The 17,113-nt window shown below is 39.2% G+C and overlaps 1 protein-coding gene across 4 annotated transcripts in view; it reads left to right on the plus strand.

The window, feature by feature from the left end:
* LOC140478964 (lysosomal amino acid transporter 1 homolog) overlaps positions 1-16,894 on the plus strand; it is a 51,055-nt gene extending 34,161 nt beyond the window's left edge. For 2 of the 4 annotated variants that reach the window (XM_072572667.1, XM_072572668.1), the window contains 5 exons: positions 7,795-7,833; positions 11,054-11,172; positions 11,458-11,553; positions 12,404-12,589; positions 16,735-16,894. In XM_072572667.1, the coding sequence (XP_072428768.1) occupies positions 7,795-7,833; positions 11,054-11,172; positions 11,458-11,553; positions 12,404-12,589; positions 16,735-16,866 (572 nt within the window). In that variant the 3' untranslated portion in view covers positions 16,867-16,894. The remainder of the gene's footprint in view (positions 1-7,794; positions 7,834-11,053; positions 11,173-11,457; positions 11,554-12,403; positions 12,590-16,734) is intronic. The other 2 variants (XM_072572670.1, XM_072572669.1) reach the window with 2 other exon arrangements.
* Positions 16,895-17,113: the final 219 nt, after the last annotated feature.

The following is a 17,113-nucleotide window of genomic DNA, read 5'->3' on the forward strand; positions in this document are numbered from 1 at the left end:
ATATATGATAAGTACAGTTATGACATAGGGTAAACCCTGCTGTTAATTGAAAACCCGCAACACAGAAAAGATTTGTCCCGTGCGGTAATCTGTGAAAATTTGAGAGGTCAAGAACTATTTAAAGTAAAAATTAACAACTTTTATTTCTTAAAATATAACAGAGAAATGATTAACTAACAACTATTTACAACTCCTTCCTCTATCTTTTACCTTCCCCTTCTACAATACTAGTCTGATAAAATCCTCAATTAAGATTTACAAAACAAAACTTCTTATCTCAAAACCAGGCAGCTTTCAGTTTTCTCTGAATTCCTGTCTTCTTTTCTTCTTCTTGGGGATTCTGCTTCACAGGTCACTGATCGATAATGGTATCTTTAAGAGAGCTATTTGTCAGGCTGTCTTTACGTGCCAGTAGCTTGTCAGTTCTCCTCTCAACTGTTCAATTTTCCCCAGTCTTGTACACCCAAAGCATCGGATTGCGCCATTGGCTTTTAAGATTGTCAATATACTAAATTCAAACTGGATTAGAGTTTGGTATTTGTTGGAGTTAATTTTAAACTGGCCTAATTCAAATCTGTTTTGTTGTTTCCAGGCAACCCAGCTAATCTAGCTTTCGACCCAGTGTTAATTGTTTCTTATTCAGAACACATGGTGCTATCACTGCTAGCTTTTAACTCATTTTAAGGTATGGTACACCCACATCCTCATAACAGTACCAACAAATAAAGTAAAAAACAACAAAATAATTTCTCTGTGTAGGGAGAATTGGGAGCTCCCTACTACCTGGAATTATTTAAAATAGCATTCGTGCATTTAGAGTTGACCCATAATAAGGGAGAAGTGAATTGAGAGTTTGGAAGGCAAGATGGAAGAGGTGATTGGAGTGGGTATAGGTTTTATAAGAACATAAAAAATAGGCAATTCAGCCCCTCAATCTTGTCCTGCTGTTCAACAAGATCTGCTCCAGGTCTCAACTCCTCTTCCATTCTAGCTCATTACAGCTCTTAGTTTTTGAAGTTTTCAGAAATTATCTCCTTCCTCTTTAAATCCTTTCAATGATCTAGCTTCCACAACACTCTGAGGTAAAGAATTCACCATCTTCTGGGAGAATAAATCCCCTTGCATCTCACTTTTAAATGGGTGTCCCCTTATTCTGTCACTATATCCCTTAGTTCAAGATCCCTCTACTTGTGGAAAATCTTCTCAATGTCTACTCAGAATCTTGTATGTTTCAATAAGGTAATTCTTCTAAACTCTGATGAATAAAGGCCTAACTTGTTTAGCCTTTCTTGATAAATTAATCCCTTCATCCCAGGAATCAGTCTAGTGAACCTCTTTTGAACCTCCTCCAATCCGTTCTTAAATAGACAGACCAAAATTGTACACAGAGTTGCATCTGGCCTTACCAACAGCCAGTACATTTAATTCACATGGAGCACAGATGCAACACAAACAAGGTGTTGAACAGCATATATTTTATGTAGTTCAATGTAATGAACCTTTGCTTTCTTTGCACTTTATCGTTACTCGGAAATAATCATTAGCAATTCCTTGTGTCAAGGGTGATTCTCATTGTCACTGGTTGGGCTTAAAGTTCAGAAATATATCACCACCAGCAAGTTCCCCTCTAAGTCTCACATCACATTAATTTTGAAAGATATCTGAGTTCATTGTTACAAGACCAAAATCCTAACAGCACTGCAAATACATCAACACTGTATAAAATGTAGCAGTTCAAGAAGTCATCTAACCACCACTTTCAGAAGGGCAGTTAGAGCTGGGCAATAGATACAGGCTTTATCAGTGACACCCTCTTTCTATTTAAAAAATACTGTTTAAAAATAAACACTGATTAGAGTTTCATTATGACTTGACTATGTTTCTGTTTTATTAACTATTAACTGAATTTCTATATACTTCAACGTTCAAATACATTGTTAAAAGTTTAATGCTGAATTTAACAAAAGGTTAGGGAAATATTTTTTCTGAGAGTGGATCATTATGTTTTGCATGTATCATGTTATGTAACAACATAGTGAATGTTACCAGCATGATGTGCCACAGAATGCTGTGCTACATCTAGGTCAGGCATTTTTGTGTTGCGTTTAAAAATTCAGAATCCAGTGCAGATGGAGAATTTCTGGGTATGATGATCTTTTGGGTGGAAGCATTGTTCAAGCATCTTGCAATTGGAAATGTTTCCAATATATTTTATGCTGATAGGGCAAGACCCAACTGAAGTGCTGCATGGTGTCTAAGAAAAATACAATGACCCTGATTTTCCTATGGCCAGACAATTAGTTCTGTAGCAAACATGATAATTGTGCCTGTGGACCTTAAGGCAGATTCTTAAGGTCCATAGCAGATTCTGGAGGAATTGCCTAGGAAATTGAAGATTTCACTAATAGGCCAATTCCCCAAACTGAGAGCCCTCTGAAAGTCTCTATTTAATTTGGAGAATTCAGAGAGTTTTGTTGCTGTTAAGCAAAATCATTACTCCGAAAAAGTTAAATTGTTAAAAACCAAGCCAAACTCCTGAGTAACCACTTAACCAACTGCCAGCCTTCCTTTTACACCCCAAAGACTCAGACCCCACACCCCTCAGACTCTGTGACCCACACACTGCTCCCAGTCCTCCAAGACCCCATAGCCCTTTGTTGTGGGCCTGACCCCTCATGCGACTGGATCTCTGTTCCCCTGGCCACCAGACCTAACAATGCCTGCTCCATTTCCCTAGCACACAACACACCCCCAGTCTCCCCAACTTCATCCCCATTTTGCATGCATTGGACTTGATGCCCATATCCCCATTCACCTGACACAGCTCACTCCCCCTCACCCCACAGGACAACCTTAAAGTGCCAAACCCAATACCTTCCACTCAGACCTAAATTAAAGACAGCATCACCTACCTGGTCACTTGCCACCTTGCACCTTAGCACCCTTGCTTACCAAAACCCTATCCCATTGCACCATATCCTCGACCCACATGGCTCTCTATTTAGAATCAGAAAATTGCTGAAGTGTGGAAAAAGGCCATTTGGCCCACTGAGTCTGCACCCACCTCTGAAGAGCATCTCATCCTATCCCTGTAACCCTGCGTTTACTGTGGATATTCTGCCTATCATGCATATCTCTGGAAACTATGGTTAATTTACCATGGCCAATCCAATTCATCTGGACATCTTTGGACTGTGGAAGGAAACCGAGGCACGCGGAGGAAATCCATGCAAATATGAGGAGAATGTGCATACTCCACACAGACAGTCACCTGAGGTTGGAATCAAACTTGGGTTCCTAACTCTGTCAGGCAGCAATGCTAACCATTGAGCTGTTGTACCACCCTGCCAACTACCCCTTACCAACTTGCACGGTGATCCCCTGACATCCTACCCCTACCCACCTGGTATTCAACCCTCTCAGCACCCTGCCCTCAGACTTACCTTATATACATACCTTTTCATCAGAGTTATCAATGTGGCTGGACCTTGAAGTGACAGAATATGGTAATTGACTGCTGTGAGATTGTGTGGTTTCCCTTCTGATTGTTCTATGCTCCAGGGACCTTTAGAATGGTGTTGGGCGGCACAGTGGTGCAGTGGTTAGCACTGCTGCCTCACAGCGCCTGAGACCCGGGTTCAATTCTCGCCTCAGGCGACTGACTGTGTGGAGTTTGCACGTTCTCCCCGTGTCTGCGTGGGTTTCCTCTGGGTGCTCCGGTTTCCTCCCACAGTCACAAAGATGTGCAGGTCAGGTGAATTGGCCATGCTAAATTGCCCGTAGTGTTAGGTAATGGGTAAATGTAGGGGTATGGGTGGGTTGCGCTTCGGCGGGGCGGTGTGGACTTGTTGGGCCGAAGGGCCTGTTTCCACACTGTAATGTAGTCTAATCTAATCTAATCTATAACTCTGCATTTCAGAAGGAACTGTAATTGAAATCTCCTGTCAAAAAGGCAGTGCTGTTTCCTTTCATTTTAAAGACAAGGAGCAAAGTGTCAAGCTGCTTATGCTTGCTATTCAGAAAATTTAGCCCAATATTACAGACAAATCCAAATACCTCATGGTAATTAAATCTCATTGTTAAGTCTTGTTTATTCAACATTCTATATTGATTATCAGGTGAATGTGTGGTTATCCTCACACGAGTTAAATTTTTGGCTTAAATGAATTGCTTGGCTAGAACTGATGAAACAAATTAAATTCCAGAAGTAAATTATCATAAGGAACAACAGGGACATTGCAGCAAGAGCTATTTGTCTCAGGGCAGAAATTCTGCACTGAATTTTACTTATATCAGCTCAGTGTCAGTTTAGGAGAGTTTCATAGAATGTTTCTCTCTGTGAGCTGTCTCACAAAATCAGTTCATACATCTCCATGGTAAAGCGCTCCCGCTATTGTGCACTGACCAGCAATGGAAGTCCTTGCTGCTGGGATTTGAACCACCAACACCATATTTGAAACCAAGCTGTGAACCAGGTCCAAAGCCAACAGTGAATAATAACTTTTTACATCATTTGTGGGAAATGAAAAAGTAAAGCAAGTATGGCACTGGTAACACTTATACGAAAGTCAAAGATCACTGTCATAAATATATTTCCTCATTCCATCTGACCAACTGCTTGCTACAAGAATGAAGCTAGAGGCTAAAAATTCTTGATGCTGCGCCATGTCAAAACTCTGACTGAAACAGCCACTCTTTCCCTAACACCAAGGACAACATAACATGTTGTTATTTTTCAACATATGTTGGAAAGCTTTCAAGGTGGATATTCCAATTCACATTAGACCATTATGGACTTGAAGGAACCCACACACAACATGGTGGCAACAGTGGACTACTGCCTCAACATACTGAGCAGTATAAATCAACACTATTTCTCAAGGGTGTCAACTGGAATAAATTAGAACATACTGTTTCAAGGGAAAGCGAAGAAAAATCCATGCTAGTGATCTGGTAAGCTTCTAGAGAAAAACATGCTGCTGCTTGCTGACAACAGCAAATACGATAAACAATCCCTGAAAGATCTTTTTTATTCTCTGCATGGGATGTGAGCATTGTTAGCTGGGTCATCATTTATTGTCCATCCCTAATTGCCCTTAAGGTGGTGGTGAATTGCCTTCTTGAACTGCTGCAGTCCATGTACTGTAGGCTCACCATGCTGTTACATGGGGAGTTCCAGGAGTTTGACCCAACAACATGAAGGAACAGTGATATATTTTCAATTCAGGATGGTGACGGGGAGGGGGGGAATGTACAGGTAATAATACTCCAACGTGTCTACTGCCCTTGTCTTTCGTGGGTTTGTGGGTTTGGAATGTGCTGTCTGGGGAGCTTTGGTGATTTTATGCAGTCCATCTTTTTGATGGTATACACTGCTGCTACTGAGCGAGTCAGTGGTGGAGAGAGTGGATGCTTGTGGTGCAAATCAAACGCACAGCTTTGGCCTGGATAGTGTCAAATATCATGAGTGTTGCTGGAGCTACAATCATCCAGACATTTGGGGAGTATGCCTTCATCCACCAGACTTGAGCTTTCCAGATGGTGGCCAGGCTTTAGAGCTCAGAAGGTCAGTTACTCACTGCAGTATTCCAAGCCTCTGACATGTGCTTGCAGCAACTCTATTTGTATGGTTAGTCCAGTTCAGTTTCTGGCCAATGACAGCCCCAAGAATGTTGATAGTGAGTATTTCAGTGAAGACAGTGCTATTGAGTGTCAAGGGACAGTGGTTAGATTCTCTCAGTGGAAATAATTTGTGTGGTGCAAATGTCACTCTTACCTCTTTTCAGCCCAAGCTTGGATATTGTCCAAGTCTTTCTGTATTTGGACATGGAGTTCTTCAGTATCTGAGGAGTTGCAAGTGGTGTTGAAAGATATCCAATATTTGTGAACACCCCCACTTCTGATCTTATGTGGGTAGGAACAAGAACAGAAGAAACCTGCAGTTACATACTGGCTACATTACAAGGTCATGGTCTGTAGGATTCTAGATTTGAGCTGCCCAAACATTATGGCGTCAAAACCAAAATTCCTCGTACAACACTGAAACCTTAACTATGCAAGAATTGAGGCTGAAAGGGCAGTAAATAACAGCTACGTTTGGGTGCTGCCATCATAGCACACAAAAGGCAGGACTGGAAAACGTACACCAAGAAGGGAATGAAAGAAAAGTCTGCATTTATTCTGGGAAAGGAGAGCTTTGGAAAACTCTAACCAAGCCACCTATAGCAGATAAGCATTGGGGGCTTTATAAACAAAAGTGCAACTTGATCTAACAGAGGACGTTTTTGGAAAAAAGGAGGATGCGGCTGGAGTCCAAGTAAGCTTCCAAAGAATTGGAAATCTTCCTTCCAGCATCAAAAGCGGGAAAGCCTCTGTTACAGTCACAAGGTCTTGGAAAATGTTCCAGTACAGCAGCAAAGCTCAGGAGAATTGCTCTTACTATGGATTTTAAAAAATCTTTAGGGAAGGTAAAATACCTGACCACATTAAGAAGCAATTTCAGATCTGGGTAGAACACAAAAGTGAATTTCTGAAGAAGAGGATAATTTAGAAATTCAAAGAGATTTTGAACACCTTTGACAATTACTTCAACATAAGTAATAAAATTCTGAAACAAGTTAGATCCATTAAAAGACTGCCACATTCAGGTGAATCCATACATGATTTCATTAATAATCAATAATTAATAATACTGACATCAAAATAGGAGGTATAATGGACAGTGGAAAAGATTATCTCAGAATAAAATTGGACCTTGATCAGGTAGGCCAAGGAGTGGCAGATGCAGTTTAATTTAGATAAATGTGGGGTGTTTCATTTTGGTAAGGCAAACCAGGGTAGGACTTCTACAGTTAATGGCAGGCCCTGAGGAGTGTTGCTGAATAAAGAGACCTAGGGGTGTAGGTGCACAGTTCCTTGGAAGTGGTGTTGCAGATAGACAGGGTGGTGAAGAAAGCATTTGACACACTTGTCAAGAGTGTGGTGCTGGAACAGGACATCAGGTCAGGCAGCATTCGAGGAACAGGAGAATCGACGTTTCAGGCATAAGCCTTTCATCCCGATGAAGGGCTTATGCCCGAAACATCGATTCTCCTGCTCCTCAGATGCTGCCTGACCTGCTGTGCTTTTCCAGCACCACACTCTCGAGTCTGATCTCCAGCATCTGTAGTTCCCACTTTCTCCTACGTGGCACGCTTGGCTTCATTGATCAGTGCATTGAGTTTAGGAGTTGAGATGTATAGGACATTGGTGAGATCACTTTTAGAATACTGCATACATTTCTGGTCACCCCCTTCTATCAGAAGGATGTTGTTAAACTTGAGATGGTACAGAAAAAAATTTACAAGGATGTTGCCGGGGTTGGAGGATTAGAGTTATGGGGAGAGGCTGAAAAGGCTGAGCATATTTTCCCTGGAGCATCAGAGGATGAGGGGTGGCCTTATAAAAGTTAATAAGATCATGAGGGCCGTGAATAAAGTGAATAGCCAAGGTCTTTTTCCTAGCATAGAGGAGTCCAAAACTAGAGGGCATGATTTAAGTTGAGAGGGAAAAGATTTAAAAAGGACCTGAGGGGTAACTTTTTCATGCATGAATAGAGAAGGTTTAGAGCAATTTGGGCCAAATGCTGGCAAATGGGACAGATTGGAACACCTGATCAGTGTGGGGCTGAAGGATTTGTTTCTGTCTTGTATGACTCTATAGGTTAGTGGAGAGATGTGGTTATAGTTACTTGAATTCATAAGAAACCAAATTGTTGTTTGGTTTATTGATGAGCCTTTCTCAAATTTATTCTAGTTCAAAGAAGACCTAACTTTAGAGAAAGCCATTCAGTTGGTAAGTGAAGAAGAGGTGCAGAAGCAAAACAGCTCACTCCGAAGAAGAGAAGATAAAAATTTGGTACAGGAGATCAATGGAATCTATTCATTTAAGATACAAACTCAAATCAGCTAGTGCAACAGATAGGATGGACACCAATCAAAGAAAGTTTGATTCAATGCAGTGGAAGAAAGAAATCTCATGGGCATAATGAGCACCCAGCTTTTCACACCAGTTGCTTTTCTTACAAGAAAGTTGGTCACTTTCAGCAATCTGCCTTAAACAGGATACAGTCTCAGTAGAGCAAAAGACAGAAGAGCTATCCAATGAAAACTTTAATTGGAGTAAAATTAGTTACTAATAGAAGTTAAATTCAAAATTTCCCAAGGGATATTAGTGACCTAGACCAAATGTTTTTGGCATACAAACATATATATCTATGGCCATCTCACAAATTTCAAGTTAGACATGAGAGAAAGTGTCACAGAGCCTTTGTTGACAAAACTCTGCTTACAACAAGCAACAATCCAGCTACATGGTCTGGGGGTATCTCCAACATAAGAAATCCAAGCACTAGAAAGGGGTTATGGACTTCACAGTCAAAACATTTTACTCAGAGGTTAAGATCTCATAGTCTCATTCAAAAGGTAAAAGAGGTTAAACAACAAAAGATTAAGAAAAAGCTGGCAGTAACGGTGGCACAGTGGTTAGCACTGCTGCCTCACAGCGCCAGAGACCCGGGTTCAATTCCCGCCTCAGGCGACTGACTGTGTGGAGTTAGCACGTTCTCCCCGTGTCTGCGTGGGTTTCCTCCGGGTGCTCCGGTTTCCTCCCACACTCCAAAGATGTGCAGGTCAGGTGAATTGGCCAAGCTAAATTGCCCGTAGTGTTAGGTAAGGGGTAGATGTAGATGTAGGGGTATGGGTGGGTTACGCTTCGGCGGGGCGGTGTGGACTTGTTGGGCCGAAGGGCCTGTTTCCACACTGAAATTAATCTAATCTAATCTAACTTTCACTAGACTGTGTAAGCTCATGGTAGAATCCAAGCAAAAAAAAATCCTAAAGTTATACTGTAATTAAACATTTTCTACTGTAAATGGGATGGGCAGAGGTAATTGGCTGATATGTTTTCCATTGCATTCAAAACTGAAGAAATTTCAGATTCCAAATTGCAACTAAATTCATAATTAAGTGCAAACAAAGAGGCAATATTTACACCACCTACATGACATAAATCAATAGAAGCTTTTGGAACTAAATGGAGTCAGATTGCAACACAGCACAATGGACAATTATTTATGATAATGTCAAGTCTGACATTAGGTGCTAATGTGGTTAAGAAGGAATCCGTTCATATCTGACATCCCCACCTTGCAAAAAAGACTTCCCAACAATGAAGGTTATCACATCAAACAAGAATGAATCTCCACGTAAGTGAACTAGCTGGTTTCAGCAATAGTTCAATCACTGAATGGACAGGAGAAAACTCAAAAATGATGAAAAAGTTGAACTGTTAACTTCACCTACTTCAACTCAGCTCTGTAGTTGGATTGAGAACCAAATTCCATTGACACAAATTGAAGATGTGGTACAAAGAGTTTCATGGAAGATACCATTAAGAAAGGATTAACAATGAGCAAATATTGAAGTTTTTTTTTAAATATCTGCTACAGCAAGGAGCAAAAATGACAGCTGTAAAGAATATAGGTACACCACTGAAACGTGATGTTTACATAGTACTTTTGAATTTGAATTTCAAAATAATGTGAAACGTGTGGATCATATCAGTCAAGTTTTTTGTAAAAGGTCAGAAACGCATTTGGATAGCGACCTAAATATGTTTGTTCCAAGAAGGCATGTGAATGGAGTGAATGCTTGGGCGAGCCCCTGCAACAGATAAAATGTTTACACCTTTGGGTTTATGAAAGGCAGAATAAACACATTAAGGCTATTAACTTAGTTTTGGCTTCAAAATAAATGATTCAAAGTTTTAGTTCAGAATGTAGGACAGTGTCTCCTAGCAGGTGAATCAAGTCTCTTCAGGAGAGCCTGTCATCTCAGCATAAGTGTTTTACTGTGGAGCTTCCAACTTGGGAGAGTTTGTATCAAATTCTTCAAGTTGTTTTATAACTGAGAATGTATAGGCTATCAGAATAATGAGAGATTCATGCCAGTGAACCTGGAAAGGAATCTTAAAAACCAAATCTTAACAGCCCTGAAGGAGAGAAACTGGAAAGTGTTAAGTAGAGACTTAATAAAAAACTGAGCCAAGAGTGTTTATTTTTGTCGGATTTAGTTTAATGGATGGTGTTGGGAAGCACATTGAAACTTTAGTTTTGATTTTCGTGGGTACCGTCATTCTATTTTCTTTTTTTTTTGTACACAACTATTTTTTGTGAAATAAACTTAAGTTCTGATATTAAAGAACATCTGTATCCTCACGTGAATATGTTTCAGTGACTAACCGCCAGAATAGCCAACTGCAAAAATTAAAAAAATCAATAAAGTCAGGTTTCCTGTTTGGATCTGATTTGTCCAATATTACGATCAGTTATGATCATAACCAGAGTCTTCCATGTAACAAATGTAAGAGATTAAAGTCTCTTTAATCCAAGAGGGACTACAGGCCTGAGACCATCAGAAACACCAAGTTAATGAATTACCACTCTTCCGATTCCAAAGGGAACATGTTTTAAAGTAAAAGGTGTGTGGAGAGATGAGGTGGTGGTAGATGTAAACAATATAATAACGACCAATATAATAATGATAACAATCAATTGTTTTGGGGGAAATGTTATAACAGGGTCTAAAAGGTTCTGTAAGGGTTAGTTCTTGGAACTCAGTAAGCACCATCCACTATGATGCTGTCATGGGGACTGGATGAAAGTCGAGTTTGTGGGAGATAGAGCTAGGACTAGTGTACTGTTAACAGTCTCAGTAGCAGTGTAGTTCATGCTCATGTAACCTGAGACTGCATTCACACTGTATCTTAGGACGTAGTGTCTGCCTTAGTACAAGAGTGTTTTGATCAATGGCACATGTACTTCTTTTCAATGGCCATCAAGTTACTTTACCTCCCACATTCTTTTATATTAATAGCTTTTTTTTCCCTCCAACAGAGCAACAATACCACATTCATGTGTTTTGCCATGTGTATATATTTTACATCTATTCAACTGCTATGTTATGGAGATCTTTGTTTTCAACTTTTATAAGCCCTGGTATATTTTGTCTTTCAGCGATTTCCCTGTTGAAGTGGTTCTGTGTTTGCTGGGTTCTGTTATTTGCGATTGCAATGGTGACTATATTACATTTATTGAGAATATCTCACCATAATAGGAGTCATCCAGGACAAAGGGTTTGTGTTAACATTGGCATTGTTTTAATTCCATTCATTTGTTTTTAATGTACTCATGAAAGAAGATGCTATTTACTTAAAATTTCAAAAACTCAAGTAAGTCTTTAACATTGTCAAAATCTTGCTTGTCATCTGCATATCTTTTGTATTTTATTCCTGGAAATTTAAAAACATTAACTGTGAACAAATATTATGTTTTGCAGCTTCGAGTTTATTTAGATTTATAATATTCATTTAATTTTGTCACAGATTATGTGTGAATTGTTTTGTTTTCCTGTTTTCCAGAGTACTTTTGACATTGTTGAATTCATGGGTTACATCAGTGGCTACATGTCCTGCATATTTTATCTTGGCTCTCGTTTTCCACAGCTGTACAAAAATGTAAGAAATTTATTGAGACTTGGCTCTTTGGTTTGTAAAAGTTAGCTTATTTCTGTTCAGAATCAGAAAAAAACACTATTTCCTTCCGTTTTCATTCTTCCTGTATTGTCGTCATGGTGTTGCCAAAGAACACAACAAGTGTTTACTTATTACTTCCCTTTGGTGAGAAGCACAAGAATTCAAACTGCAACCCTGGAATTTGCTAACACAAAAATAATATCCTCATAGTCCATGCAGTCAGCACATTGTGAATTATGAACCTTTCCATTTAGGGACTGAACTTCACAGAATCCCTAGTGTGGAAGCAGGCCATTCGGCCCATTAAGTTCACACTGACCTTCTGATCAGCATCCAAACCTATCCCTGTAATCCTGCATTTGCATTGGCTAACCCATCTCGTCTATGCAACCCGGGACACTATGGGTCACTTAGCATGGTCAATCCACCTAACCTACACATGTTCGGACAGCAGGAGGAAACCAGAGCACCCAGAGGGAATCCATGCAGGCACAGAAGGAATGCACAAACTCCACATAGACAGGCACTCAAGGCTGGAATTGAACCCAGGTCCCTGACACTGTGAGGCAGCAGTGCTAACCACTGAGCCACTGTGCCGTTTCTTGTTGAAATCCATGTTACTGTAATTGGTCAAAAATCAGTTGTCTTGATCTGATGGTGATATTATACAATAATTTATTTTGCAATATGCAAATGTGGCTTGCCAGAGGTATTCAATAACAACAATTTTATTGTTTAATATTTAAAGGAGCCTTTATTTCCTTGTGAATGGCTAGACTACAAGTTCACTGTATTAAACAAAGGCATGGTTTATATATTCTGATCATTGCAGTTCCAAAGGAAATCCACAGAAGGTACATCCTATTTGCTGTTTGCACTGGCAATGTTGGGTAATACAACTTACGGACTGAGTGTGGCAGTGAAAGTACCCAAAAACAAAGTATCAGCCAAAAAATACATCCTCCATCATCTGGCCTGGCTATTAGGTAGCTTTGGAGTACTGTTGGTGGATTTCTTTGTATCCTTTTCAATGTTAACCACTGCAATATACAGATAATATTTGTGTTAGTTATACCAGGGGCTAGCTTAAATGTCAATGAAAGAGAAAATCAATATTTTTTTGAAGTGGTTTCAATTTTGCTGACAAAATGTTCAGATTTTTGAGAGATGTTAAGCTTTTTGAAGATTCCAGAGGTTTTTAATTCTATGTGATGCACTATTGAAATAGATTTGGAATTTGCGAAAAACCGGGGTGAAATTGATGCAAAATTTAGATGATATAGAGGTGAAGGTTAGAATGTAAAAGTGCTGAGAAGCAGATGCTGATTTGGGAGTGAGGTTAAGAAAACATCTCTCTCTAAGTCCATCTGCAGTATGCTCAAATTACTCAACCTACCTAAACCTTTTGCATGTCACTCCATCCTCCTCATGGTATGCTTTCCCGTCTAAGTTTATATCCTCACCAGACAATGGACACTTATATGCCTAGTCCCCAGTCTAAATCATTTATCTCAGTTATAAAGTGTCAGCCCAAGCTTTGACATTGGCAATAGCTCACTGGTTAATGTCTCTTAAACTGATTATTACCCACTTATTTTGATTCCGTTTTCTATTTGTTAATTAATCCTTGATCCAATATATTACCCCAATTTGATGAACATTAATTTTATATTATTACCTCTTACCTGGTACCTTACAGAATTTATTTTGCAAATTTAAATATGTATCTATTAGATCCCCTTATCTATCCTATTAGTTGCAACCTCAAAAAATTCTAACAGATTTGTCAAACATGATGTCCCTTTCATAAATCCATGTTAATTGTGCCTAATAATGTTACATTTTTTAGGTACACAGATACCAATTCCAGCTTTATCTGTTCCCCAATTAATGCTACTAAGTTAATCAATTTATATTTCTATATTTATCTTCTCCCTCCTTACAATCCTTTGACTCATGATAAAGCCAGAATGCCTTTGTGTTTTTTACGTGTAACAAAGTCACAAAGGAATCTTGACTCCCACCTGGAGAGCTGGCAGTACATTGTGTTGTCATCTCCTCGCAGTGGTACTAAGCACCAATCAGATAGTTGAGAGTTCGCTGGTGGGTCTTCCACTGGTTTCCAACCATGGGAGTAGGATGTGCCACTTACTGATGGCTGCCCGCCATTTAGTGACTGAGTGTTGTTTTGCTTAGCAACACCATTGGAGAGGGAGTGGCTGATGAGGAAAAGACACTCACATGGTGTTCAAATCGCCATGGAATCCTGGATTTCGCTGATTTGTGGAGGGAAGCAGTTTACAGTATTTGGGTTGCAATAAATAGGAGGCAAGGAAGTCAGCAGCATGGGCAGAGTGTAGCTCTCAGCGGAGCCCTTACCCAATGCTGATTCCCTGGATCAAGGGAAGGCCTTTGAATAAGGGATCCTCCTTAGAGACCACAAACAACCCTTGTAACACCAGCCTTGGTAGGATTAGGCATTAATTGACCACTTAAGGGCCTTAATTGACACAAGGTCCAAATACATTTCTGGGTCTTCTGGCCACAGGTTTACTTGGAAGGATTGGGGCTGACAGGGTCCCCACATGCCACAGGCCGTCCCAATTAAGTAACATCCTCACTTCCAATTTCACCCTTTGGCAGATTTAATGCTCTCCCCTAAGTATCTGTTTAATGGGTAGAATGTTCCCAGCCTCTAAATGCCATGTGAAATAGTGAGCAAGTTAGAAAAATTCAGCATGAGTGAGAAATTAGATTCTCCACATCAAGAAATAAAAGCTCAAAATTTCCACTTAAGGTTTTAATGGCTAGGTGAGAATCTCACGAGTGAGTGGTAAGGGGCCAATTTGTATGAATTAATATATTATTCTTGCCTCACCTCATTTATGTGCAAGTTGCTGTATACTCAGGCAAAGGACAGAAACTAGCAGGTGCTAATTCCAACCTCAAAGTCAGATTTAGAAAACTAAATTATATGCATTCCAAAGGCTTGCCCATTACACTATTACTACAAACTTGGTTTTCCTCGTCGATAGAAAAGTCAAGTCCCCTGTGGTCACTGTTTTATAATTGTTACTTGAGCCCCTAACCTCTTGATTTATAATATGTCATACATTACAATACTGTTAGGAACTTTTTATTTATTCCCATCATTGATTTCTGTTCCTTATTGTTTCATTAGTTCCACCTAAACTGATTCTCCACATTGATTTTTGGTGTTATTTTCTCCCTTTCTCATCTTTATCCCATGCTTTACTTTCAGGACTGCCACTGTTTTATTTCCAAGTTGTCTGACTCTTCTAAAGATCGAATATTCTGCAATATTTACTTCGTGATAACCTTAGTGTTTCTTCACCCAGACGGCTGTTAGTTCAAAGTTCTCAATTTCTTTTTGTGCTATTATGAATGCAATTGGTTTCAAATGTTTTGTACATAGAGATGCAATTCATTTAGCTTTAACTGTTTTCTACTCTTTCCTTCTACCATCTTAATCACAAATGCATTATTCTAATTTTTCGCTCTGTCTTTTCTTGACCTGCTGTGCTTACTTTTAGTCAAATCACTACTCTGTTGTACAGTTTTATCAAATCTTGACATTTATGATTTTATCCTTTCCCAAATCCTTCTAACCTTTCCTCAATCCTTCTAACCTTTCCTCTCTGCTGATCGTTCTTTTGTTTAATGCCCAAAATGGATCACAATAAATGGATCCTTCCCCCTCACAGCTAGAATCTTCTCCACGTGCAAGGAGGTATCCATAATCTAACACTCTGCAGGCAACACAACCTATGCAACTTCTTTCACAACTACAGAGAACTGTTGCCATTCCCTGTGACTTCCTATACCTCAGTTTGAATGGCCCCTTGAACCAAAGCCATAGTCACTACCTTTCAGACATTTCCCTCATTCATACAGGCAGAAGGAACTTTGTGTTTGTTTGAGAAGGATAAAGGTTAAGGTTCCTTCGCCACTGTTTTTGGGCTTCCCTTACCTGCTTACAATGTTCCTGACCACTAGCCAGAATTGTACCACTGTCACATTGAAGGAGCGTGATTTGCTTGAATGTCCTGACGTTCTGTGATGTCTGCACATCAGACTTCAGTGAGATAATTCTGAATTGAAGTTAATCACAATTTTACTTCAAAACTAATCATCTCAGATTGCACTGCCCTTCATAATCTCCCAGAAACTTGTTGGGCCGAAGGGCCTGTTTCCACACTGTAAGTAATCTAATCTAATCTAAAAACTGTCGCACACCATGTACTCTAGAATCCCCATGTAACCTTGTTTTTCATTTTGTTAAAGTTTATTTGTTTACTCAATATAGCTTCTATGTTTTAGTCTTCAAACTAATTGTTTGTTCTAATTTAAGTAATAGCTAGTTAATATTTACCTTATTTATTAACTTAACCCTGCTGCCTTTTCTTGTGCTATGACCTAATTTAGTGATTTTTTTTCTTCCTTGTCACAGACATAGTGTCCTTTTCAAAGCGCCATGCTCCATCTTGGCCAATCCCATGTCATATGCTCTCAGCCTCACATTTTTCCAAATACAGGTAACCCCTGGATTGTGAATGGATACCATTCATGAGTGTGTTTGCAAGTTGGTAGGAACACAATGGAAGACAGTAAAGAATAGTTGTTTGTAAATACAGGAAATGTTCATTAGATCATCAAAGTTAAGGTGAATACATTCCTGAATTGAATCTCAGGAATCAATCAGATGTCCATAAATTGGGGGCCACCTAAATATATACTATTTCCATGCACATTACAATATCCTTTCTTTATACAGGTCATTAATGTACCTAAGGCATTTATTAACTTTCTTGGATAATGGCATAACTATAGTGGAACTGCTTGACCTTTTGTACATCCCACATAGTTGACATAATCACTACATGCATCATGAGGAAAATGTAAAATCAAAATGCAATCACTGATGAAAACAGTAAAGTTTTGAAGTAAAGTTGAGTTTCTGTGATCAACGTTTTAATTTCTACAATAGATTTGCTTTATATTATTCTGTGTGGAGTTGGTGTGTTTTATACAGTACATAGTTCTGATCATATCTTTATATGGTCTGTTTCAAAATATCTTATACAAGTTTATAGGTTGCTGATCATAGATCTTCCAATTATATCCTTAATAAACATCCTACAGATTACTGCACAGTTTATTAGATATCGTAAACGAAGCAACTTCTCTCTCCATTCAATTCCAGAGGTGGCACCACTCCTTGATGAAGATGAAGAACAGCTGAACAACTTTTTCCAGTTGCGCCAGTTTAAATAAAATAATTTCTGAATGATTACTTGTGAAATTGTTCTAGAACTTGCCTCTCTTACTTTAGACTTTAATTGAAAGATAATTTGTTTTAATATTTAATTATCCTACATTCGTAATCCATATCAGTATTATTAAAAACATTAGATCTCATTGATTTCACTGGTTCAGCATGTACCTTGTGATGAAGTCAAGTCTCAATCTAATGATCTAATTGCCTGGACTTTATTGCTTTCCTGACAAGATCCCTATTGGT

This window comes from Chiloscyllium punctatum, chromosome 6 (assembly GCF_047496795.1).
Source record: "Chiloscyllium punctatum isolate Juve2018m chromosome 6, sChiPun1.3, whole genome shotgun sequence".
Taxonomy (NCBI): Eukaryota; Metazoa; Chordata; class Chondrichthyes; order Orectolobiformes; family Hemiscylliidae; genus Chiloscyllium; species Chiloscyllium punctatum.